We start from the raw sequence: 27398 nt of genomic DNA on the forward strand, positions 1-27398 counted from the left end.
TCACAATGCTAAAAAGATCCAAAAAACACATTTAATTTGGAGAATTTGGTTATAAATAAACCCAAATTGTACAAATGAACTCACAAGAAGCACCCACCCACACACTGGCAAGCATCGTCTCTGGTTTAAAATTAGCAAATCGACACAATGAGTCTAAGACGTGCCGTCTGCTTCATCGTGATCAGGTAACTACCGTACAGTGGCGGGCTGTGCATTTGTACACCTTGGCCTTCAGTCAAGTACACCCTCCCCATATATATATATATATAGATAGATAGATAGAGAGAGAGAGGGGTCCATATAGATATATATATATATATATATATATATATATATATATATATATATATATATCACTATATGATCGCACTGATGCACAAGACACGTGGCAGCTAGGATGAAAACAACAACAATAAACATGGAGGAATCCCTGAACAAAAGCAAACAAAAGCATCTGTTTGCTTTTGTTCAGGGATGTTTTTCACTACACAATGACCAGTGTTTCCACTACTCTGAATGTACTGGAAATTCTTATAAAATTGAAATTATCATACAAATATTTTCAAGACATTAAAAGAGCTTTAGTTTAAATAAGGTGATATAAAAACTTGAATATAGCCACCATCCTGATTTATTGTGCTATTGTCAAACTGATGCAAAATAATATTTTGTTTAACTGTTTGTATGGGTCCATCATTAGTTTCACTAACAGACCAAATTCATTCAAATTGAAAAATGTGGTTTCTTCTAGCAAATATTCTTATACCATTAAACTGCGATTAATTAAGCAGAAATTCTCTAATTAATTACATTATTTTTTTAAAATCGAATCCCACCGGTAGTATATAACTAGAAATATTTGTATCAGAAAGACTCCAACCAGACGGCCACAGTTTGCCGACAGCGGCACAAGAAACATGTCAGAGTCGAATCACACTTCTGCGCCAGTGCGCCCCACCATTAACATGTTAAACGTGAACAAAATAAATATCTCAAATGTTTGCACTCACCTAGCGCTATGCCTGCCGTGGCCGCCTGACTGGAAGTGGCGAACTTTCTCCGCCTGGTGATCTCACCGGTGTAGATGCCGGGATAATGCAGGGGAGTAGAACAGTGTGATACACGCTGGAATGTCACCAAACATCTGTGGTTTCATTGCTCTGAAGCTAGTTTGCCCATAAATATCCTCATATGTTTAAGCCACAGGCGAGAAAGGCGGAGCGGTTAGTCCTGAAATGACGCTATGAGTATCCAATCACAGGACGCGTAGTAAGTGGTGAGGCCAGCTAGAAGGCCTCGCTGTCCCCAGCTCGTGACTTGACTGACTATCACAACTATCTATCAACTATATGTGTCCGTTCACTCTGAGGCACCTGCTCCTGCACTGTTGCTGCTGAAGGCCTTGGACATGACACAAGCAAGCTGCATTCTGATTGGATGAAAACTCTAACCTGGAAAAACAACACTGGGATATATACTATGACATGAGTATGATTATAATACACACGATATATATATGATATATTTGGAGAAAATACATTAAAAATCACTTCACTTTTGTCCTAAATGTGCTCATGATTCCTGGTTATGTGAGGCCAGCAGAGAAGGCCTCGCTGGCCCCGCCGCCACTGCTCCAGTGTATTGGTCACGTCAGCGCTTTACCTTTCAAGAGCAGCAGGATGGTGTCCCAAAGTCTGGATGTACGTGTAACATTCTCATTGTGGGAATGACGATCGAAACAAACAGTGGAGACTTACAAGTGCTGCAGCTGATGGAGAAACTTGTGAAGGCAGCAGACTCCTGGGGCAGAAAAACAAAAATAAAAAAAAACGGGAAACTGGTCAGTGAGTGGTTTTCCTTATCAAGGTGAGGCACAACATGTCCAATATCTGCCTGGGTTTTTAATTCCTATAAGAAACCGGAGCGTCACTATGAATAGTAATTCTTGTTCTGTCAACTGAAGACACGATCCGCTGCCGTACAAACGCTATTGTGCCTGTCTTGTGCTGCAGCCCTGTGGACTGAGAATCTCTCGCAGACAGCTCAATTAATGATGTGTCTTCGGACTGAATCCCGGCCGGCGAAAACACATCAATTCATCAAAATGTCAAACTCTTGAGAACCGAAGACCGTTTTTCCTCCTCGCAAGCTTCCGCAAATGTTGCCAAATGCAAATGCATTTGAAATCAGCTCAACAGCAGCGACATGTGAAGTAGCTTTTGTCACGCCGACTCCGAGTCCATCACAATAATCGCAGGCCGCTCTCGCCTCTTCTCCGTCCCAAGGTCGAGCAGATTGATTTTCTCCACCCACAGCGCCGGAGAGCCAAACACAGTTGTTAGTGCGTGATCAGTGGAACGGCTCTCTCATTGTCTCCATCATCCTCTCGAGATAGATGGTTCATCGCCCAGGATGCCCTTTTTTTTCTTTGCATTCAACAGTGGTTCTGAAAAGCTATTTCTGCTGAGCGTGCAAAACCCACGACTGAGCTGAATTAAAGGAGCTTTTCATAACACGAGTTGGTCTGCCACTTCCTCGACTTGACAGGTGATATTTCACACATTTCAACTCAAAGAAACTTGGAAGGACATTTTATTCTTCTACCAGAGTCAGAACAAAGATGAGCTGAAACTTCTGTCACATACTTTTTTTTTTTTTTTTTCCAATTCACTGATTTTGGAATTCAGCTTGACAAGTTGCTGAGAAGTTGCCAGCCATGTTCACTCCAAAACAACAACCCACTCCGTTCTATCAAAAGATACCTTCATCATGACGTGAAGAGCCAGCAGAACACAGTCTGGACACTGTTTAGCTCACTGTCTTATTGTCATCCGACTTCTGACGTCATGACACAACCTCTCTCAGCTCAAGTGACGACAGCATTGAGGATATTTTCCCCGCGATGTCATGTGAAGAGGCTAATGGCCGGTGTGAAGGAGGGGCGCAGCCAAGTGTAGCATATAGAGAGGCACGCAACAGCAGCACAGTAAGTTCACCGCCCGGACACAGAGGCAACCATGGCGGAACCAAGCCTGTAACCTTGGTTTTGTCAAACATGAAGTGCTCTTGGTCTTTAACCAAACAAAAATTCCTGACTTCACTGTCAGAACTGATATTTCGTCCTATTTTTCACCATCACTGATAGCATACTTCCATACTTTGGTATTGCTGTTCAGCAATATATCCACCAGGGGGCGCCCAGAGTCAAAAGCTTATAACAAACTCCTAAACAAACATGGCGACTGGAAGAAGAATTGCTATTGCACAAAATAAGAAAACAGAGGCATTGTTGTAGGAGGCGGTGGTCGGTGAGACTGTTAAATATCTCACGACTGAAGAACGGAGAATTCCCGCCATTGTCATGTCATCTTCGTGTTTCATTAGAGCTACGCATCAGGTAGTGACATCAACATGTTTCCAGTGGTACTGCTCCATTTGAAGGCAGAGAACGAACAGGAGGCACCCTCCATATCTGAGTCGGCATGTAATGTTGAGCATAAATGGGCCTTTAAACAAAAGCACTTTCCTTCCACGGCATTTCCTGACTTCGAGGCATGTAAGGTGCCACAGATACCAAGTAACATCCAATGTAAAGTAGTGATGAGGCCTCACGGTCGTCCCAACCTCTGCTTTTGGAATGTCACATGGGAGGGGAAACATTTTAGGCGTCAACATGCAATGCCGAAGACCGACGTCAGCATCTACTTTGGACTCAAAACATCCACTTGAGAATCGTCGCTATTAGACCTTAACGTTAGGTAGCTTGCTCTTGAGCGCTATTGATGCCTACATTTTGGATCGTCCAACTGCAGTCTTCACGTAGAGGCTAGTAGCTTTGGTAAAAAGCAAACAAACAAAACTGCAAAACAACTTACCTTCTGTCTTTGCTTCCCTCATCCATTATGTTTATTCCCCAGATCAAATGAACGACAACCTCCATGTTGAACATGTAGCCGAGGCTACCTAAGCTTCTCGTGGACTTCATTCCAGTACGGACCAGTTCGCAAAATCGAATTTAAAAAATGTGTTTCCTTCATGTATTTATTATCTTATAAGATTTGACACGACTCCCGTTACGGTCACAAAAAGAAGATGCTAATAAGAGATTTTTTTTTCAAAACTTTCAAACCAAATTTCGGACTTTACGAAGTGTGGAAAACATAGTCAGACATTGAAGCGCCTCAATATATTTTGAGCTCATTTGTCATCATGGAGTTTTCGGTGGCTGTAAATCTAGCTCCGCCCTATTTCCTGTCTGAAACTGTGGTTTTAAAATGTTTGTTTTCCAGGCTGCAGCCAGACACTACTGGTAGAGTCGGAAATTGATCTGCACCAAAGTCGACTGTACTATCATTGGTGAGTACCTGAAAAGTCGCCATCCTCACCCTGATAGTTTCTCAAGTGGAGATCATGGTCCAGAACCAGCTGGACCCAGGTGACACAGCAGGAGATGTCAAGCGTGTGCAACATACTCGGCCTGAAAAACAGGACCAGGTGCATGAGTCCTGACCCCAAGTTTGTGATACAGGATTTAAACTGCTGGTAAACACAGAGAACACATGTACTGATAAGACGCCGCTGCTGTGGGTGAAAGGCAGGTCTCTTATCAGTGTTTCACTGAGATAACAAACAGCTATTGTATGTGATGCACTGTATAAAACTACAGACTCAAACACTGCGATTGTTTCTTTAACCAGCGTATTTACCTTCAGCTGCAGCTGGGAGCGGAGTGTTTGTGAGTACAATCGATTCTCCACGAGGGGACATGCCACGCTGTGTGACAGCTCTGTTCACTGATGTGGTTTTAATAGTTTTTGGACACCAGTGAACAAGAGGAATAAGCTCCGCTAGCTCCGGATTATACTCTGGAGGGACGATAAGAAACTGCAAGAGGATGATTTTACATGATGGATGGCTTCCATAAAAATCTCCCTCCCACTGTGACACAGGTTTTTCCTGCTGTAAAAGGCCACAGAACATGTGTTGAGGTGATCACTGTCCAGTTCCTCTCATCTTCAGTTGTAACCATCTCCGACCATCACAATCTTTGTCATGTTCCCGGAGACGTTGGAAGCTTCTCTCCATGTTTGCAGCTGTAGATTACAGCGAGAGCGTTGTGCAAATGTTTGCAAAAGGTGACGACGGCCCGCGAGATGAAGCAGGCTGAGATGCGTGGGATCACAGGGAAGGAAAACCTTGGCCCATTAGGGCACAGTGGTGCTTCTAATAATATCTCCTCATTCCTGTGAGTCACAATCAGGCAGAAATGCAGGGTTTGGATGCCGGCTGTCATGAATAAATGATTTCCTCGCACAGAAAAGTGGGAGGGTGATTGACAGCGGAGTTGGGAGACTCGGGCTTTGAATGAGGATGCAGATGCCAGCCACTCAGCAGATTATCAGCTCCTCTTCCCAAGATTTGGAACAGCTGCCTCTGATTTGAATAGCGCCCTCTTTACTTACTGCAACCGTAGATACAAATGTAGCCACCATGTCACGCAGCCGTGCGAGGTGCAGTGTGGCGGAGTTACCAGCCCTGGTGTGATCCATCCAGCGACAGAAACTCCAGCCGTTCTAAAGCCTCTTCAGTCAGTCATCTTCCAAATGTGGCATTGACTGGAGACCAACATTCAGACAGGCATTTTCTTCATTTCTCCCCTCTGTTATAGTGAGATGTTTAAAGAGCTTTATTGTGGTTTCCAATGTATGAAGAGTGTTACAGAGCTCCAAACATTTTGTTTTAAATGCCAAGGTCTAGAATTGGTCCCCACAAGTAAGGACAAACCAGGAACACGCGCGTTTGTCTTCCTATCTTAGTGAGGACCGTCATTGACGTACAGCCTCTCACCCTAAACCTGACCACCTTAAACAATGGCTAAACTTAACCTTTACTTTTAACCAAACTGAAACCCAATTATAATAACCGAGCTGTTTTGTAGTTTTAACCCTCAGAATGAGGCAAAGTGGGTCACTCACTCGACTAAAATGCTGAAAATCTAATTGACTCACACAAAAATGCACCGTTCAAAATATTGAATATATATATTATATATATATATATATATATATTAGGGGTGGGATTCAATTAAAAAAATAATCTCAATTCATCGTAGTTTAATGGTATATTTGCCACATTTTTCAATTTGAATGAATTGGTATATTACTGAATCAAAAGATGGACCCATACATACATTTAAACAACACAATGACAACAGCACAGTAAATCACGATGGTGGCTATATTCAAGTTTTTAAATCACCTTATTTAAACTAAAGCTCTTTTAATGTCTTGAAAATATTTGTATAAGAATTTCAATTTTATAAGAGCAAACAGATGCTTTTGTTTGCTTTTGTTCAGGGACTCCTCCATGTTTGTTGTTGTTGTTATCATCCTAGCTGCCACGTGTCTTGTGCATCAGTGTGACCAGTGGATCAGGAACTCCTGCACTAACAAAGGTTCCCTGTTGTCTGGAGAGCAAACTGTTCAATTAAACAACAAAGCTAGCAAGCTACATGATGGAGCTAACTAGCTGAACAACAGGACTCAGGCAACACACGCAGGAAAAGTGTTACAGCATAAACTTAACATTTGAAGACTAATAATTCAAAAGCTACTGACCAACACTTCAGAGGTCTAACATCTTACTCACCTTTTGTTGCTTGTGAATGTAACCTTTGATCCGGCAGCATCACAAACCCCCTGCTGCTGAGTGATTCACGTCAGGTGCTGAGCACTTTTTAGGCATAAACTGAGCTGGAGGATGAGTCAAGTCCGAGTGTTCTGACAACACAACAACATCCCCAGCTAATTACACACGGGACGGAGGATGTGTTGACAACTGTCGGCACAAACGGCGGAGAAAGCGTATTCGAGAAGTGAATGAGTTTTCCGCCCGAGGTGTGAGGAAAAGGTGCGACTCCAGATGAGAAGGATTTCACAAACACAATTAACTGGAGTGGCTCCTGCTTCCTGTGAGCATTAAACGGATGATTGTTCTTTTATAGCCAAATATTAACGGAGTGGAAATCAGTTCGGGGAATTGCACTCCTTCCTTTCACTAGGAAGGTGCACGTGCTAAAGGGCACCAAGGAACCGAAGATGGAAAAAGGATGGAAAAAAACAGAAGGTGTCAGATGAAACGAATCAGATCTTCATCTTTATCTCCATCAGTCCCAGTCGAGCGTCAAAACTCAGACAAATGAAACAAGTGAAGACGCGCTCATTTGCGGACCAACATCTAAGGAGCTTATTTTTCTTTTATCAGCGTGTTATTTCACTGCCTCTCACACGGCTCACCATCACCAAGGGCTTCCGGCCAAATCAGCACGCCGGGCCTTATCGGAGTCGCAGAGTGGAACAGATGCAGATGCGACTCTGTTAACACGCGGCCTGTTGAGTGGATAACGTGGTGAGAGGAAATGAGTGCTGCAGCGTTTACGTATAATTGCAGGACTGAGCCTCTTTTTTGGCAGGATGACAACGCGCTAACCGAATTATTAAAGCACCGAGGCATGTCTGTCGGCATCAGAGCATAATAGAGCGGGACACAAGAAATTAACATTTTAAGAGTCAAAGCTCCGCAGCGCTAAGGTCAGGAAAACGACTTGTCATCCTTGCGTCACCAGCTATCAGGTCCGTCACGCTGCCTCTATAGACCATCCTACTTCTGACGCCATTGTTCAAGAGAAAAGCTGCTCTTCAGTGAAAACTAACACCATTTTGTCCCATGCACATGGTCCTTCTGATCCCTTACGTTTTGCTTTGAGCCATTTTGCAAGGCAAGAGTGTTTCACACTTTTCATATGTCATTCACACTCTTGAACTATGGGTCCATTGGGATGTGACCTACAGTCAGGTAAAGTTATCATCCTGTTCCTGTCAATACTGCAAATAGTGATGGTATGTGAGGCTTCATGACACAGTGCTGAAGGGTTGATGAAGCTTCACGAAACAGTGTCCTGATCATCAGAGGCCACCAGGTGGCACTGCCTGCTGTCAAATGTTTGTACTTCAACAAGTAATACAAAGGAACCTCACGTCATTTCTAAACCAAGAGCGCCATCTAGTGGAGGACACCGTTTCACCAACCCTGCAATACTGTTTCATGCAAACGGAGATGAAGGATCCTAGCCAGGGTTCGATTCCTCTGCCGTGAGGCAAAGAGTCGTAGCTATTTCCGTTTTTAATGAGGTCACTTTGCCATATCTCTGGTCAGAACCTGACAGACGCCAAACCCCAGAGGGAAACCGGAGAGACGTCAGCTCAACCTCTCCATCACTTTCCCTTCTGCCTCTGCTAATTCTCTGCTTTAATTTACAAGTTGAATTGATTGACCTAAATTCACCTCCAGAATTAATTCCAAAATTCTCACACATTTCCAGACGCAGCAGCAGCCGCCCGCTCGTTCACTCTCTGGAAAGTAATTTCAATCATTATGAACAGACTCTTCCAAGAGAATAAAACATGAAGGCACCATATCAAGGCATCGCAGGTATTTTTTTGTGTGATGGGGAGATGAATCGAAGCTGCCCAAATCTTTTTGTACTGCACCCTCAGTTTGTCTCGGGTTCACTCTCAAAGTGTTGCCAACAACTCTGGTGGTGTCTGAAGGAAACGCCAAAATGGAGTCGATGGACCAAAGTGTGAGACTAGAACTTTGAGATCGACCTTCACAATGACACAGTCTTCAGACACCTCTGAAATGTCTTTGGCTTCCACAACAAAGCAGAAGTATTCGAATCAGCAGTGAGCTCCTGAGGAGAAAGGCGAAGTGACCCGGAGTCATGTCAGAGTCTCAGTTTGGCTTCAAGCATTCTGGATCAGTGGCGATTAAAAGTCGTGTGACTCACTGATCCCAGTTCAGCCGTTACAATATTCAAGATGAGACAACGCTGCAGAGGAGGGGGGGGGGGTTATTTTGCAACAGCTGAAGGTAACATCGCTTGACAGTTAATTAAAATTAAATATGGCCGTTTTACAAGATTCTGACGGTGGCTCATGTTTAATGCAGGTGGACAGGCCGGGACACGGACGCAGCCCCTCCCACTTATCAAGGTCAGTTAGTCCTGGCTGAGAGAGGCAGACCTCCCACGCCGAACTGTGTTTATAAGGAAGCGCATCTGTCAATAGGATGCAACTGCTGAAACAATCCAACATCACGGTTCCTTGTGAACGTCTTTGTGGATCTAGGAAGCAGCTCCTGGGGAAACGGCAGTTGTCTGCCGTGTGGGACCATTTTCATCTCCTGTCGGAGAATATTATTTTCAATATTTACTTAGTTTGTCTCAGATTTTCGACTTGTCTTGTTCCATTCTGATTCAAATGAATTTCAAGGTATAATTTCATTTGGAAAAACTAAAAAGATTGGAAAAACTTTATTTTTGAAGTAAAAAAATTGTAAAAACAAGGAGTCCACAAGCATCCTTATTCTTATCATTTTTGTGTTTTTCCACATTACCATACATGTTCACATTACTTAAAGATACTAATAATAATGAAAGCAAAGACTTAAATGATATTATATACAGTAGGGTCATTAAAGCAGAGTAAATTCAGTCTGTTAAGTCGGTTGCCTGCAGGGATTTTTAAATGTCCAGCAGCTGTCAGTATTCAGTGACACAGTATCAGCACAGTGTGTCATTGTGTCGACACGCTTTATGATGCCTCATTTACCCATCACTATCAATTAAAACAGGTGTATATATATTTATATATATATATATATATATATATATATATAACTGGTTTCTCAGACGGCCAAAACCTCACAGCCCCTTATGACTTGTGTGCCGTCTCACCTGTGTGCCGAGTTGTGAGGAAACACTTACCGACAACGACACATCTGCTCAAGAGGATTAAGCCTGGAGGGCGCTCAACCATCTTTTAAGGTCAAGTGGTCAGCAAACCTCTGGAGCTTCACGCCAGCATCGACTCACCACGGAAGGATTTGGAACTTTTCGATTTCTTGCCAGTCTCAATAATGAACAGTCGAACTGCAGAAGAGGGTTCTGAAAGTTTTCCTTTTTTTTTTTAAACAGCTTGAGGGGAGGAGGTTATATAAAAGCCACAGATCAATGTGCAGCAGCATGAGTTGGAACATTCCTGAGGAATAGAAAAAATTAGCACCAAAAACCCACCAAGCCTTTAAGTGTTTTCTTTATTACCTGTCATCTAGACTGCGAGGCCCGGCTCCCGAAAATCTGTGCTGCAATTGTGTCCACATAAAAGCAGTGGTGATTTGACGCCTGATGAGAACAGAAGGCCACGTCACCCTTCGCACAATGACAAGTAATGGTACAGACTGTGAGGCTTCGAGCGACACGAGCAGGGTGAAGGCAGACAACAAGAAGGAACACACCAGAGAACCAAGAAGTGCCTCTTGTTGGCAGAGTCGTGCGTCAAGTCCTTAAAAAAGGAGATTTATAAACTCTTAATGCTCAATAACATCCGCTATTATAGTCATAATCTGATTGTGCACACATTGATCGTCTTACACCAATAATCAACACTTTCATTCCGACAGTCTTTCAATCTTTGTCAACACTTACTAGTCAGTTTTCAAGCAGGGAGGAGCAACTTGGGTCGAAGGTTGAGGGCACCATGAACAGGTCTTTGCCACCTTATCTCATAATTACATGACATTTCATGCATGAATTAATAAATGCAGAAGAAGACCTAAAGAATTGTCTTTACTCAAGTGTGACACTTAGCTAACTTCCCAGTTGCCACTATAAGATAGTGTTAACCTATAAAAAATTCACTAGTTCCCTTCCTCTTGTTCCCTTATTGGTGTGACAGAAGGCTGGAGTCTCTCCCAGCTACCTCGGGTGTCATGCAAGGGTCAGCCTGGAACAGTCTTACCTTCAGTAATAATTGAGAGAACAAGTTGCAAGTATGATTTTTCTATAGTGTTACTATGCTGTGTCTTCGAGAGACTTAAAGTAGAGTCACTGCTCCTTGACAGCGAGGGAAGACGATCGCGGTGTCTCTTGAAATCCCTACCTCAAATGGCAAAAAGCAACACTCTACTAACTCTCAAACGCTCTTTAGAGGCTACTGGGCCAAGAGGGGCTGCAGCCAATCCCAGCTCAGGGTGTCTCCAGATGTGGAAACCTCTGCCTCTTCACTTCATCAACTGCTGCCCCCACGACCCAACCTCATTTTAAGGTAATGACATTACTTTAATGCTACGCCAAGATGTGTACAACAACAAGAAAGGCAAGAAAATGTATGAGATATCTAACAATTGAATGAGGTCTTCATGTCAACAAAAATATCAGTGGTATTATCAAGACTTTAGGCATGTCATTACAAGATAAGGTGGCTAACTTTCAGTGCTTCCGTACCATTTAAATACCACTACGTTGAAACAAGACCTGCAGGGACACATTGCAATATGGTCACATGACATACACCTCTTTTCTTTGACATGATCATATTATTCACAATAAAAAATTAGACTCCTCATAAAACATTTGTTTGGAAATGTTTGCTTCTTTCAGACTTGTTTCAGGGCGATGACTCTTAGTCAACAGAGTAAATATGACATATAAAATCTGTTCATGCAGCTAAAAAGTAAGGAGCTGTGATCTTTAGCGTCATTAGATGCCAGAAATCAAGGCCAGTGAACGCACCATCTGGCTTGTTTAGCCTGCAGTGGCATAGAAGTGGAGCGCCGACGGACTGGAGGTCAGGATGTAAAGGTTTTTTTTAAGCAGAATTAAAGAGTTTAACACTGTCACTCCAAAACACAAGGACACATCCACAGCCTCTTTCTTCACACAAATCATCTGTACACATGACTAAAGTCGACAAGAGAAATTGAAAACTAACCATACAGCCATTTAAAAAAAAGAAAAAAAATCATACTTGATTCTCAATTGGATTTGGAAAAGCAATCACACAGGGCAGAAGGATTTCCGTGACTGTAATGCGCCAAACTGTCTAAGCAGATCTTTTAAGACGATTTAACATTGAGAGATGTTTTCATCCTAAATTATTAAACCTGAACAGGAGGGACAATGTGTTTGTACTCATCAAACAAGTCTAGATTATATAACTCATAAACCTAGTAAACATCCGTATTTGGGTTGAGAAGCGACAGCCAGTGTGTGTGTTCTCAGTCAGTGTCCCCAAGGACATCCACACGGGTCCCCACAGACCTTCTTCCTGTCCCAGAGGAGGTGCAGCTCCTCGGCGGTGTGTTGGGGAGACGACAACATGTCCAGGAAGCACTCTTTCTCGCAGAGCCAGCCAGAGTCCTGACAACAAACACAGCGTCAGCTCACAACACATGCTAATAATAAAAAACCTGCCAGAGAAACAGAGGCCGGCTGCACTCATTGATTCCTGCAGAAGGATTTAAATGAAAGAGGTGAATATGTTGCGTAATAATTGTGATTGATTTTTAATGTGCGGAAGAGTTTCATGGTTGGCTGAGCGCTGGCAGTGCTTCAGCATCTGTCCTCCTCTGACATCAGGCGGCCGAGCCACACGTGGGATTTGTTTTGTTTTAAAGCCTGTTTGGTCTCCGAGCCTCTGTCTGACACCAGCACCTGACCCAGTTAGGACGTACACATGATCTACGTCCTACTGAACCAGTCAAATTTGGGTCATCAGAGAACATCACCACCTCAGTTGGCCACCCTCTTCCTTTCTGCCCCAAAATATTTAGTCAACTCTGGGATTACTTTGTACAGATGCATTGAGCCAAACCTCCACCAGTGACCAGTTCAGGTACTGACAGTTGATAGTGTCCTCCTGAGAGAAAGCGCAGAGAAAGTAGCGACCAAGTTCAATTATTATCCATCCAGGAAATCCCTACCTCAAATGGCGAAAAGTGAAACAAATGCTCTTAAGAAGCTAATGAGCCAAGAGGGGCTGAAGCCAATCCCAGCTACCTGGGGAGACAGGGAGACACTGGACAGATCAATGCGGGGCACATATAAACACACTCACACCAATGGAAAATTTCCAAACGTCATTGAACCTCTGATCATTTGGGGACTGCAGGAGGAAGCACAAGCACAGAGAGGACACACACACACACACACACACAGAACTCCCTACAGTCCTCCCTGAACCTCATACCGGGAACAATCGGAAAGGAATGAATCCATTAATAGATGAATACATTTCGGGAGCACACTTAGTCGCACATTCCAAGGATGAATTTAAGTGCCATAAATTGCCCTTTGTAAAGCTTTGTAGCATTTTATTTTTTACCATGTTTAGCAAAGCAAATACCCTCACGTCACAGTTTCATATGACATTATTATTAAAATCCTTTTTGGAGGGGTTGATTCAAAGGGCCACATCTGGTCTGAAACCATGGTCATTTGGATTGCTTGCTCAAAGACTCTCTCTGTAGAGAGCTACTATAAATCAATGAATATATACATGGAATTTCTCAACCTTCCTTTTGTTGTTTAATATTCTGGTGTAAATGTAGTTCCAGAACTACATTGCTCTGTTTCACATTTTAAGTAACTTTCTACTCATCCAAAAATATCTGCCTCCACTCTTTGCCAAGCCTCCAAGACAGTGAAGTAGAGCAGAGAAGTCAAGTAAACAAGGCCTGAGTCCTCATCTTCGTCCAGGGCCTCGAGTGACTGGATCCCACCCAGAAGAAGGCATGTTGTTTGGCAAGCACAGTATAGTCAGGTGTCGTGGCTGTACTGAGGTACTGCCTTATGGGAGTTGATGCCCCCAAAACCGAATACCTCTCTGGCTAGTTCTTTATTTTTTCCCTTCAATTAAAAAAACAAATCTTTCATTTCTCACATTTACTTCTAATTGAGGTTATTCAACTTGGCACCTTGTACACCAGAGGTCTGGGTTTATTTCAGTTTATGACATTTTTTCAACATTTCAAAACATAATACGACCGTGTGATTTGGTCCCTTTTCCATGATAAAGTAGGAACTCTAAACTGACATGAACAAGCAAGTATTTCACACATTTACAACGACTGGACTTGTATCATTTAATCCTTCCTCCATTTCATAAGTCAATGACCAGAGGCTTGAGGTGGTGTGGAGGTACAGAGCAGCTGAGTGGTCTTCCCACTCTCTGCTGGAGCATGGGTTTGAACTCTCTAGACAGAATCAACCTCTTCTGGCATTTTTGAAACATATATGACTGATCCTCTCTGCCGCAACCGGAGAGTTGATTGTCTCAACATTCAAAGGTTGACAAACAAACCTCAATAGCTTGGTCTCATCTGCTCACCTGGTACTTCTGAGGTCCGACAGCAGCCATCCAGATGCCCATGCTTACATCTTCTCCCTGAAACGACACACATTTGATATTCTTCCTGTTCAACCAGGAGCTGATGTGGGCGCGCCCCCACCTGGTAGGCCTTCAGATTCTCGGCATTGCTGGCCAACCACTGGATCAGGTCCCGGGACACCACGTAGCCGGAGCCGCAGGCGAACGCCGGGTACGCTGGACTCGCGTATTCAAGCTCCTGCCACTTCCCGATACGATCCACCGCCCAGCTCTGCCTGAAACTGGGCCGGAAGAATCGTGTCAGCGCAAAAAAAGGATGTAAAAAAAATAGACTCTGTGTCAATGAGAAGCCAGAGAGCAACGATGTTGTCCCACTGGAGCTCAACTGGCAAATGATGGTATCCAACGGTAAAGGTGCAAAAATGTTTTGACCCAAGTTAAGAATGTGTTGGAACAGCTCTTGCCTGCTGCTGGCTGATGTGAAGCTGAATATGCAGGTGTTGTGAAGTTAATGAGAATGATATTTCTTCCCGTATGACTGGCGACAGCGCCTCTGCAGTGAGATGGTTCCCTCTATGCACATGTTTGTCACCTGTTTTCTAATTAAACAGAGACTATGGCGACCTGATTAAGTCACTCATCATCACTCAATATCCTAAAATGGCACGTCTGAGAGCAGCTCGACATCAGCCCCCAACCCCAACATAAACATCTCAGAAACTCACTTCCCCCACCAGAAGTTGCGGCGCCGGAGTCCCTTCTGTTCAATCTTGGTTAAAACAGCGTCCATGTCAATGTAACAATCATCATCCGTCTTGAGGAGCAGATGAAAATCAGCGTTTTCCACGGACCTGCGTGCACAATGGATTAAGCCTACAGTCCAAACGTTCAGAGAGCACAAGTCTTGCACGGAAACATCAAACAAGTCAGGGCGATTCAGCGCGCGGGCAGATGACTCACAAATCTACTCTGCCCTCCCCAGACTGTGATTGCCATCAAGTCCAACAGAGAAACATTTTGAGCTCATGACACGCTTTCATTTCGACCGACTGATTTCCTCAGAGGACGCAGACCTCCGAGAGGCAGAGAGTGGCAGTTGCAACTGTACCATTTATAGAACTGCAGCAGTTTGGAAGGCACGTTCCTGTAGGTGTCCACCACGTCCACGAACACCATGTCTCCATGCCGCCGGCTCTCCTGCTGTAAGGTGGCGTCCTCCTGGCTAAGCCTGGACACGTGGAGGTCCACCCTGGCCGGGCGACCCCGCAGGAGGCCGGAGAGACCATCTACGTCTAGGACGAGGCGAGATACACGTTCACCAGTTACAGAGGCATGTATCACTCATCTTCATACACCACAAACGCTCATGAATTACTCAATTAAATTTTGGTTCGTGGACGCTAAATCCAATAACACAATATACAAATATGTATATATATGCTTTGAAGATGAAATCCTGAACTCAATAAATGTCCACATCGTTCAGGAGAAAAATGGAGTCCAGAAGAAGTATTTCCAAGAAGTCTGTCATCGATACCCATAACATTGTCATGACTTCAGTCCAAGTAGGTGTATTTTTAAAACTAAATGATTTGGAATTGGATGAACAGACCCAGTGCAGAGCCCCAAAGGTTGTAATAATTTTGGATTTTTCATTAGTTTTCGTTTTTATTTAGTTTTGAATTTTGTCTTTCAAATTGACCAAGTTTTAATTAGTTTTGTTGGCTGGTTCTAATTCGTTTCAGTTTAGTTTTTTTTTTTTTCCTTCAATATAGGGTATTGAAACAAGATCGAAATAGGTCACAAAAAAGCCAGAAGTAAAAACTCAAAAAATTTTTGGAAATATGACACTTTTGCCCAACTACCATCGTCGCACTAGTCAGCCTTGTCAGATAAGACCTTCAACAGTCCCATGTGACGTCAGGGACTTGACATGCCACACCTGGCCGACAGCTGTTGAGAGACCAGCCAAGCCAAAAAATAAAAATAAATGGATTTTAAACCATCTCAAAACAAAGGACAATTTTGCTTTAATTTTAGTTTGTTTACATTAGTTTTGTAAAGACATACAATATAGTTTCAGTTAGTTATCGTTTTATGAAAAAACTTTTGTTTTTATTTTTATTTCAGTTTATAATTCAGGTTTTTGTTTTTTCTGTAGTTCTTGTTAACTATAATAACCGTGGTTATTTTTTATTATTATTTTTATTTTAACAGTCTTTGCTCATAATCATCATTGAAGGCAGTATTGCGTGAGACAACAGACATATATCATTATATATATATAATATATTGAGACAAACTAACAGTGCAGAGAAACAGCGAGCTAGCGTCAACAACCTTTCAGTTGCCCAACAAGCCCACAATGCATTGCGGTTTTCCCTCCCCATAAAGTCACCCTTTCAGTCTCAATATTGCTGACACTATAGACAAGTCTTAAAGCACAGATCCTGATCCAGGCGTCGGGGATAAAGTTACCGTAGATAGTAAACATGAATCCGCCCGCCAAACCAGGAAATCCAAGAGCACTTCGATGTGGAAGGATCCCCTCTGCAATCTGAAAGACCAGAAAACCGTGTCACCTCTTTCAGCTGTGAGACATGGAATGTCACTCACACATCCACTGGACGTACGGAGGAGAACTTGAGCACGCCGCCTCCGTCGTTGAGCAGCACAGAAGAGTCCGCGGCAGTCAGCCCATCAGAGCTCAAACTCTCCCACACCAGCGTCCCCTCGAAACCCTGAAGAAACCACCGAACAATAGACCCTCGCGCTTTCAGGAATCACTTAAACAGAAAGCAAAATATGCTCCATTTTCTTGTAAACAGCCAAGGAAATGAAAAGTCTGCGTTGAATGCACAAGCAGCGCAATGAATCCACAACAAGGTCACGTCCCATCGCTCGCCGGAGAAGCTGCGTTATACCAGTTGTGTTTATACCCAGTCTATTGGTACTCACCAAGGTTTTCATCATTCTTGCCTGAGTGGAAATTTAATCCCAATTGCATTTTGGAGAGCACGTGTTTGCTCACACTCATTAAGTGATTAACCTCCGATCTCATTTTCCAAATCTGCTGGAATTTATTCTGGTTACGGCAAGAAATAAAAAATTGCTTCCAGACAGAGCGGCGCGATTTTGTGTTGCATTGTCACGCAGACGCAGCTTAGCTTTCACAGCCACCTTTGATTTGACGTGGCTCACATCCTGATGATGGATTACAATGTTTCATATGAGATCAGATAACACTTTGTTGATCCTCCCCATCGGAAATTCATTTGTCAGGAGCATAACAGTCGTGAAAGAGTCTCAGAGCGGTGCAAAGGTCGTTGCAGCGCAAATAAGTTCAAATATTAATGCTGCTTTTGCTGGAAGGCAAGATCAGCAGTTTTTGGAGAAAATGTAACTAACTTCACTTTTACTATGAGAGATTTCAAGTGTCTGACGCAGGCGTCTGCAACCTGCTGCGCTTCTGCTGATGCTCCCTGAGGCTTTGACAACTTAAAATAAATACATAAACAGGCATTTCTATTTTTATATCACAACTAGATAAAATGGTTTTGACATTTTGATCCAAAACAAATAACATCCTTTATAGTCTTCACACTCCCAACTTAAAGGGGTTCATTTTGAGATCAAGACACATTTAAAGCATAATTAAACATTATCTGTGGAACATTTTAATCTCACTGCTTTGAGAAGTTTCTAGTATTTGGGTGTGGTTTCACAGTAAAGGCCATAGGTGAAGAGTAGAGTGCAGGCTGGGTGGCAGCACCTCATTTTTTGGGGGGGGTTATCGTTCATCTACAAACCCTGGAAATGACATTCAAATCGAGAAAAAAATACAGATGTGTTTCAGCTTCTGAGTGTTGAATCATGGAATTCACTTGATGATCATTTCAAGTGGTGCAGGTCTTAGTCAAGTTTTAAAAAAGCTGTCAAAAATAAACAACTGATGAAATGCGCTCTTTACTTTCTTCCCTCATTTAAATTAAGATTAGACTGTACTATACTACGATATGAGAAGGTTAGGTGCATTTCTTTTTTTGGCAGGCAGTTTCTTCTGTTGTACGATAAGCATTTTTTGTAGGTACATCGATGCGTGACCATTTTTTGGGTCACACAATGTTGATCACTTTCTTCGTCTATCAGCATTTCCCATCTGGGTTGCCACAGTAAGTTGGCCTCCTTCACCTAAGCCTATTTTGATTATCCTCCCTAGTCCCACTTGTCACATCCACAAACTTCAATGGTCGTTGTCTTCTTTTGGCTGGAAGATTCTCCGTCCTACATGTCTCTCCTCCCCAACCCATGTGCCTCCCTAACTTTATCCTTCTACATGAACTGTCCATCTGATATACTCTTTTCTAATCTTGTCGCTCTAAAGGCCCATTTATGCTCAATGTTCCGTACGGATCCGGATTTGCAGCCTTCTATCCGCCCACATTTCTGTATGGGTCCACAAAGCTTACAGATACGGACCAAACACAGCCATACCAGCGGAAACCGTGGCGGCAGTGCTGCTGTTACTACCCGATATGTAGCTCTAGTGAGACACGAAGAAGACAACGGTGGAAATTCTCCATCCTCCAGACACAATATATTTAATGGCCTCACTGACCGCAGCCTCCTACAATGCTGCCTCTGTTTTGTCTTTAGTCACCATGTCTGGAGTTTGTTGTGGTCATAAACTTTTGACTCTGGGCTGCGTCCCTGGTGGGTATGTTGGTGAACAGCATACCAACACAAAGAACGCATGGAATGTGATCATCGACGGTAACATCACTGGAAACTGGCAGGTACAATTTTGTTCGTAAAAGGAGCATTAATGGGCCTCAACTCTGCTCCCTGTACATGTGTCTACCATCTCTTAACTACACACCGTCCACACTGGATGGTATTAGACATGCCAAGAGGAAATTATACAGTATAATATAAAAATGTTCTCAGCAGCTTCTGGATTGTCTGACGTATGAGCCCTGATATGCTTCAAAGCCAGTCCCGCAATCCGTTTCCAAGTTTGCTCTGTTGCTCCTCCAGATCGGGAACCACGCCTTCACATGTCATAGGATTAGGTGACCTTCTTGTGAAAAGCTACAACAAATTTTACCAGCTCTTTTTCAGAGGCAATCTTTGTCAAACAGCAGGTCTCTTTCAATTTTTCTGAAAGATGTGAGCTTAATGGAACCAATTTAGGTTACCTGCTTGTCAATTATATCCCAGAGATGATGTGACTCCTCATTTATCTCTTTTTTTCCACTCAAAAAGTGCCATAATGAAGTCTATTATCTGCTATTATCATTAATATTAAACTCTAAGTCCTACCTTGGGCAGGATGAACTGCTCCACTGGCTTGTACCACATCCCATTTACGAGCGTCCCTGTGCTGATGGCACTGAAGCGCGCAGTCACCACCGCCTCCTGCACATGAAATATTCAAAAAGAAACTCGCCTCCGATTCAGTTCAAACTTTGCAAAACAGCCACCACCTGCCACACCAATCCAAACACCAGCGTTACCTCCTGATCCAGCTGCAGAAGCTTGACCGTCACATTACTCTGGAGCTCAGGTCCTCTCGCGAACACTCCAAGTCGGGTGATCACCACCGGGTGGAGGACCTTAAAATCCAGGGCAATGGCCGACACATCAGAGGGCCCCAGCACAGCGGGGTCCGACGCCGTCACGATTTCTATCTCTGCCTCCTGCTCTGCAACTGGGACAGAGATGACCGACTTAGCCAACCAGCCCAGGTGGAATACATTAGGAGAGCAACATGCTGACCGCCCGAGCTCATTGACAAGAGCCGGCAAAAGCTTCACATCAGCACTCCACCGTCTTTAAAGTAAACTTGCGATGGCCAGTGTGCTTTCTTAATTACAAATGAGCACTTTATTACCCAGGAGATCAATGAAAAGATCCTGGCGGGTAAAGAGAAAGCCTTCCGTGCTACTTCCGCTGCTTCTTCTCCAAGAAAAGATAATTGGCGGCGACAGAGTCGGGAATTTAATCAAACCAAATGTTGCCCGCGCTGGCCAGTTGAACACAAGTTTCAGAACCTATTCATTATTCTACAGTGAATACAAAGGCTCTCAGTCAAGTCAAAGGAAAGCACAGCATCCACTCTTCACAGTTGTGCGGATAAATTATTCAAAGTTTTAATATAGCTTGGCATTTAAGATCAAAGACAAACAGAAAAAAAACACTGAATTTATTAGACTTTTCAAACATGTTTGTGCTACTGGACGGTTTTGTTCAAATATTTATGATCCCAGGAGGACGATTCCCCCATTGATTCAGACGTTGACGGCGCTACACATGCAGATATTTAGTCTCGAGGTGAAATGCTGTTGACTGGTAAATTCATGCAGATACAAAATGATGAATCAAGCCCACTTAAGTACGGTATTTCAACTGACTTCTCTGTTGTTCACGCGAACATTTCTTTCCCAGCAAAAAACCTGATCAAACAATACTGATCAAACCAAACAAACTTCACAGGAGCTGCTATGATCTCTCCCAAAAACGCTCGCTTCAACAGCCTTGACAAGAGACGTAAGAAATGATATGGAACAAAAGGATGTTTATTAAGGATACAGACTTTAAAACGCTTCTAGTTAGGAAACTCATGAAAAACTTCCAAACACTAAGATCAGATTCGTGTGTATGGGCTTGTTTATAATGTGTGGGGATAAATTCTTGACAACACACTATTCTTGTGGGAACCTCATGTCTATGTGGGGACTGGCCCAAACCTTAATTTGAGGATGAAGACGTCAAAATAACTGGGTCATTATAAGTAGTTCAAGTTTGGTTCAGAGTCCTGGTTAAGGTTAGCCATGTGTTTTAGATGGTTAGGTTTAGGGTGAAAGGCTGGGGAAAGCGTTTTATCAATGTATGTCAATGACGGTCCTCAATAAGATAGGAAGACAAACAGTGTGTGCGTGTGGCTGCAATTTGAAGATGGAAATCTTATAGTACTGGGGTGAAGGTTTTCACTTCAGTGATGCTCCTTATTACCCCAACTGTATTTGGGTTGGCAGCCTAAATCTGAGGCTTCAGTCCTCAGCAGGAAACAGATGGCTTGCACACTGCAAGTAGGGGGGAAGAAAATCGTTGCCTCAAGTGTAGAACAATGGGAAGTGAGATTGATCGCAGAACCCAAACTGCTCTGAGAAGAATAAAAGTTGGCAGGAAGAGGCAAAGCAGTTCAAGCCCATTGCTACTCTCAACCAGGCCGAATTAAAAAGTCATGGTTTCTAAGGACGGAGTGTCTGACTGGGCGGAGACCATGGGACAGACCGAGCACCAGGCAGAGTGACTTTATATGCAGGCAGCAGGAATGGGTGATAACTTATCGACATACCGCCAAACACAATATCCGCGATGACAATTCTGCATCTCACGATAAATTCAATAAACACACGGCTCACTCGCCGCATTGGACTTGCACACGTGAACATGTTGAGACCACGACAGCGCGCCGCACTCTCCAGCTCTGTAGAGCTCGACACCCAACACCGGGCTGTGTCAGTTGCAGAGTGTGTGGTGGACTTCGGTTCACGATCGTAATTTTAAACTTATTTTTAATACAGGGAACAGACTCGACACTAGTTGACTCTTGAGTCTATGGATCCCTGTTTACTCTATTAGATGGAGTGGTCCTCACTGGTTCTCTAATGCGGTTGTCTAGCTTGGCTCACATCAACACATGCAGGTCTCCCGCTGCGCTGGCGCCTCGGCGAAACACCGTGGTGAAAATAGTAAGATAGTGAAAGGACCTCTGCTGCGTTATTGGCGGCAGTGTCCTCTTCCGCGGCCCCGATTAGGGTTCAATGATCGCGGACACACTCTCACAGGCAGCGCTAACGCTACGACCCAGCATCAGTTAGGGACCATCAACAAATTCTAAAACGATCAAAGTATTAGCAAAATCTTCAATAAGGCAATGAAAAACAACCGTTTTAGGAGAGAGACAAAAGACAAGACAAAGGACTATCAGTTTGTATAATGATTTGGAAAATAGAATATGACTAAATTATCATTTATTCACATTATTTTTAATATTTCTTCAATAGCATCTAGGAAATGTGTCCAGACTGGTCCATAGTTCAAGTCAACTGTTAAGAAACATGAGATACAGCAGACAGACGGCTCAATTTAACCCCCAAATAAAGCTGGCAGAGCAGTCTGTCAGACACCAGCGGCTTCTACCAGAGACGTGAAACATTGAATTTCTCATCTCTACGCTTAAACGCTTTCTCTCCAATTACAACATTTATCGCAATAACTTTTTTGTCCATATGGCCCATCCCTATCAGGCAGTATGAGAATAAAGAGAAGAGTGAGATCTACTATAGAAGACAGTGAACTTTTCAACCCGTAGACGATCAAGATTATCCAAATTAAACCTACACACATGTCCATTATCGCCATCTATTCCACGACAAATGAACCAAATTCAGGCTTCAGTCTCGGCGAACAATTGAGTGGGGATACCTTTATCCGTTTAAATGCCATTAAGTGAACCACTTCGCATTGTTTTGGGGATTTAACCTCAACAACATTAAGTCAGACACACTCATTAACGTTCACCTAATTGTAGCGTCCATCAAAAGCAGCACCGACGAATATATTTTAATTGACTCCCAACAGTGGCGAATACCGATTCGGGGAGCTAAACGGCTTTTCCATTTTCTCTTCGAATCAAGGCGCCGCCGCTGCCTTCCATTCTGAAGCGGAGCACGTCAACACTTAGAACCATTAACGTGGTGGAGAGCAGGGAGCACGGCTGGAAAAATAAAACACCACCGTGACCCCAAAGGCCGTCGTCTGCAAAAGCCTATTCAGATGAGCGGTAATTATGTTTTCATGAAGTCAGCGGCGCAGCACAAAAAAAAAAAAAAAAAAAAAGGAAAATGGTGAAGCGCCGAATCGGACTCTGAAGGTGAGAGACAGAACAATTACTGCAGACGGCAAGTCAATTCAATGTAATACTTTGTTTCAACGTTTGTTAAGGCTCCATTTTCTGTGCGACAGTCCACATTTCTTGTTGTTGACTGAGAGGTTTCATGCAATGGCCTTGAGAGTGAAAAGAAAAGAGGCGCGTCCTCGAGCTGTGAAGGAACACTAATAAAGGCAGGGTTTTTTTTTCCTTTCCGTCCAAGCATCGTGCTCATTCTTCGCACTACTTCATCGCCTCAACCACTGGCAAACATTCTTTACCTGGCGCGGTGATGTTCAGCAGCGTGCAGGAGTAGGGGTCTTCTCTGTCCTCCTCCGGGAAGGGACACCCATGTTTGCCGATGATGAACCTCACCCCCACTCTGCAAACAAAAACTCTTTTGACACACTTCAATATTGGCTTTAAAGGTGTTTGCTTTTTTGTTCTATCACATGTCCATCTATCCCTGCTCTGTTACCATGGTTACCAAGGGTCGTTAAAGGCCACAACACCTCAAATCAGATGGCAGGAGGAAATGGAAGAAAGGAGGGAACAATATTGGCTGCTGGTCAGGTGAAGATAAGGGGCTTGATGATGGACTTATCAGTCAGTTATCAGCTGCAGGCTTTATTTCCTCCACCAGTCCGACCACAAGAAAACACACAGACACACACAAAGAGTTGCAGTCCACTGACCTGTGCTTGAAGTGGGGGTGATCCTGCAGGTAGCCAAGCCAGGTCTCTCTTATTGCCTGCCGCAGCTCATAATGATGCCTGGCTGATAGCACGCCCACCAAAACTTCATAGAAAGGTGGTGATTCATCTGCGGCGGACACACACACAGACAAGTTTGCAAGAACTCCACTGTCAGATTGAGACTCATCGCCGACTCTTAAGCCTCGGGGGCCAGTGGTTGTTTTCGAAACTCCAAAGACAGAATAAATCAAAATAGCTGCGTGACTTCGACGCCTCGGTGTATTTATGAAAACAACACTCCTGAGAATTCACCCGCGCTGACGACAATGGCTCCAAATGAACATGAAGATTTTGTGCCTCAATATCTTCGGGAGGTAAACACAGCGCGAAAATGTATTCCAGCTGTTCGCTGCTTGGAATTCATTGCGTATTTTCAGGAGCCTGGAGGTGGTTGCACTCTTCCACATAGAGGAGTGCACAGTGAGCTGGTACAGCACCAATGAGGTCACGCAGAACACTGACAGGATCATCACCAACAAGCCCTGCGCTCCATTATTTCAGCCTGAGATCGACAATGTCTCTTCACATAATGGCTTTCAACTAAGGCCGATGACGTCGCACCTCTCAATCGCTGTAGATGAGTCGTCCGGTCAAGCATTTCAAAGATAATGGACAATAGTTGCGCTTCATTACTCCCATCGCATCTAATGATCATTTCATGGAATATGCCAATCTTGTTTGGGGTTATGTTTTCGACAACATTTCTCTGTGTTCAAAATAAATCCATCCAGATTTGGATGAAAATTTCAGGAGGCTTGCGCCCTCTGAGTGTTTTTCTAGTTTCTGCATGTCGTGCTAAAATGATGGATGAGCTGGTACTCATTAGCAGCACGGCTAACGCTCACCCCGACAGTCCTGCGATGTCAAAGTCATTTCTTTAGAACTATAAAACCACTACTTTCATTACGCTTTTGACAGCTAACCGAGTAAAAACCTGGACTACATGACAGTATGGCGAAAGCCCTCCTGAACATTCATTCTTCAGTGGAGGAGCCCTCCTCGACTGCGAGTCACACTTGACAACATAATGAAAAATACTGCAGAAAACTCTGTCGGGAAAAAGTCAGTGAAAGGAGTCAAAATCCTTCACTCCTAAAGCGCTGGGGAGAACCCTCAGTGCCCATAATTTATCAGGAGTTTTTGACAAAACTTTGTTTGCACCAAACACATTGATGTACACAGAAGGGAAATATAACAGACAAAGAAGTAGTAAGCTAATAGTTGCAATTCATTTAGCCATAACGTCATGACTCGTCGACTCATGAACCTGTCGGCGACTAATGAAATCGATTATAGTCAGCAATGTCGACCAGTTGTTGCAGCCCTATTGGATTTACTGAGTCGGCTGATAATATTTTCTCACCTGAAAGGTCAGGAGTTCACTCATGTTCTTGTCTCAATTATGTCACGACTGTCCATTGACAGTGGCACGTAACTCACATAGCAACACCAGTCAAGGACCAGACCTGTACTGCGATATCAGAACCAGAAACTAAAGATTTCCCGCCAGAGCAGCACCTATACCAGATGACCTCGTCTGAGATGATCCATTATGCGAGTGTGAAGCAGCAGTTCTCTTACCAATACAATGAAATGAAGTTTGTGTGTGTGAATGAAAAAGATTGTGCTTGGAGGGTTAAAAGGCTGAGGTTATATTCTAAAGGCAAAAGGAATTCTGCTGAAAGCAAGTTTAACCTTGGCAAGCAAGAAGGCATCTTGGGAAATAGAACAATGTTTCGTAAAGGACAAAACCATGGTTGGATTTGAATAAATCCCTTTCACGAGTCTTTTGAGCTTGACCATGACTCAAAAGTACTTTAATTTGAGGAAGAAACGAAATGAAAACACAGCTTCAGCAAACAATAAATGGGTCACAGTTTGGTATATTGATCTATAGAGGGAAAAAAATGAAGAAGAGCCAGAGGGAGGTGGAGATATAGGCAGGAGAGAGGAGGACTGAAAGTCAGTAGAGGCGCGACAGAAAACTCGAGTGAGGCGAGGCGGTAGGTAGACTGAAGACCCAAGGAGCGCTAGTCTAGTATTCTACGTCAGTGAGACAGAGTAATGAACAGAGATGAAGAAGAGAAAGCAAGGCAGGGTGGAGTCAACATCAGCATCACAACAGATTTTTACTGTGGTTCAGTCAGAGTCTGAGATGAAGATACTGATGTAGATACTGTGAGTGACTACAAAGAACACGGTCAAAAATTAAGGACAGAGACGGAGAGAGGTGAGAGACAAGTCAGAAGACGGTGAGGACAAATGGACCAATGACGATGGAGAGAAGGAGAGGAGGAAGACAAAGGATGAGGTTCATGGATGAGATGAACAAGGAGGTGAAGACGACTCATAATGATATTTTGCCTGAATAAGACAATGGAAATTTAAATAACCAATAAGATTCAAAACAAATACGGCATTTCCCCAACATTTTCATGCATTTAGGAGAGTGTTTGGGCTAATGTGCTTGTGCCTGAGCAACAAGTAAAACTGTGTTCACTTGCACAGTCGGTAATCGTCATGAGAAAATCCATATAGAAATGGAAAGATATTAATGACTAGCAGAACCATCGTTTTCTAACATGACTGAACCTGAAGAAGCACCGCATTTATCTCTTGGATGGAACCTGTCCTTCAGATGTCTTCATTGCTGTGAACTAGAGATTTATCACCCAGCACTGAGGTCATCTGCACTTACAACAGACTTTTATCAAACATTATATCAAACGCTTAACGGCTGAGTATTTCGAAGTGATGATCTGAATGTTTAGATTGACGACAGCAAGTCCTGATACAGCTACACTAAAGCCATGGCGCATGCAGAAGACTTATCCCGGGTTAAAAACAAGCGGCGGAGTCCAGGCTGCAGTTGAGCCTGGACTCCGCCGCTGATGCTCGGACTGCTTCAGTCCCAGCGACGCCCAGCTCTCCCCACTGTCTCACACACACACAGTACGAACACAGCGCCCACCGCTCGAGACTACGCTGAGAAGAAGAGTAAAGTCAAAACTAACCACCGACGACGACCATGAACAAGCACCACAGGAAAAGTTAGCCAAAGTTGGAGGGCTCGCGGAGGTGCTGCCCGGCATTTTGTCTGACAAGTACCCGAGCGTGTGTCGCTGTCCAGCGGGGTGGAGGAAGGTCGTTGAGCCAACCACAAGTGCACCAGCAAGGCGACAGCACAGGGCAGCAGAATCAGCGCTAGCCTCCGCATGGACGGAGCCCTTCATTCAGCCGGAGTAGCCTTCAGCTTTAGCGGAGCGGAGCGGAGCCTCTTCCCCAGCTGCCTGGTGCTGCACTGGCGGAGCCCCGGAGAGTGAAGCGCTGCTCGCCAGCACCGCTTCATGTCTTCCTCCGCCGCTCAGAGAGACGGTCCAATGGGGAGCCAGCGTTCTCGCCGCCATGCATCATGGGACATGGAGTTTAACGCTTTGTAGCCTTTTAGCGGAAGTCTTTCATTCCGACCATGTAGTC

At 43.8% G+C, this 27398-nt stretch overlaps 1 protein-coding gene across 4 annotated transcripts; it reads right to left on the minus strand.

Moving 5' to 3' along the window:
- Nucleotides 1–6057: 6057 nt before the first annotated feature.
- Nucleotides 6058–27271, minus strand: b3galnt2 (beta-1,3-N-acetylgalactosaminyltransferase 2). 4 transcript variants are annotated; one of them, XM_053875415.1, is made up of 14 exons: nt 27030–27271; nt 23862–23988; nt 23448–23548; nt 19745–19938; nt 19551–19646; nt 16862–16969; nt 16707–16785; nt 15337–15520; nt 14954–15079; nt 14350–14509; nt 14229–14285; nt 12161–12259; nt 10163–10243; nt 6058–10100 (listed from the first exon to the last, which is right to left on the minus strand). In XM_053875415.1, exons 1-13 carry the CDS (start codon nt 27136–27138, stop codon nt 10166–10168), a joined length of 1518 nt encoding a protein of 505 aa, XP_053731390.1. In that variant the 5' UTR covers nt 27139–27271; the 3' UTR covers nt 6058–10100; nt 10163–10165. The 4 variants fall into 4 exon arrangements, 3 of the variants coding, with proteins under 3 accessions (XP_053731390.1, XP_053731389.1, XP_053731392.1); XM_053875414.1 differs by having other exon boundaries at nt 6058–10243; XR_008415814.1 differs by having other exon boundaries at nt 6066–10100; nt 10163–12259.
- Between the last annotated feature and the right edge of the window lie 127 nt (nt 27272–27398).

The sequence above is a fragment of the Synchiropus splendidus genome, chromosome 9, assembly GCF_027744825.2.
Source record: "Synchiropus splendidus isolate RoL2022-P1 chromosome 9, RoL_Sspl_1.0, whole genome shotgun sequence".
Classification (NCBI taxonomy): Eukaryota; Metazoa; Chordata; class Actinopteri; order Syngnathiformes; family Callionymidae; genus Synchiropus; species Synchiropus splendidus.

Excerpts from the sequence above, each read along its gene's own strand:
- b3galnt2 (XM_053875415.1), bottom strand. The coding sequence starts at position 27,138 with ATGCGGAGGCTAGCGCTGATTCTGCTGCCCTGTGCTGTCGCCTTGCTG. Across the intron at positions 19,647-19,744 it reads TTCTGCAGCTGGATCAGGAG|GAGGCGGTGGTGACTGCGCG; the intron begins GTAACGCTGGTG and ends TTTCATGTGCAG. Across the intron at positions 15,080-15,336 it reads CTGCTGCAGTTCTATAAATG|GTCCGTGGAAAACGCTGATT; the intron begins GTACAGTTGCAA and ends TTGTGCACGCAG.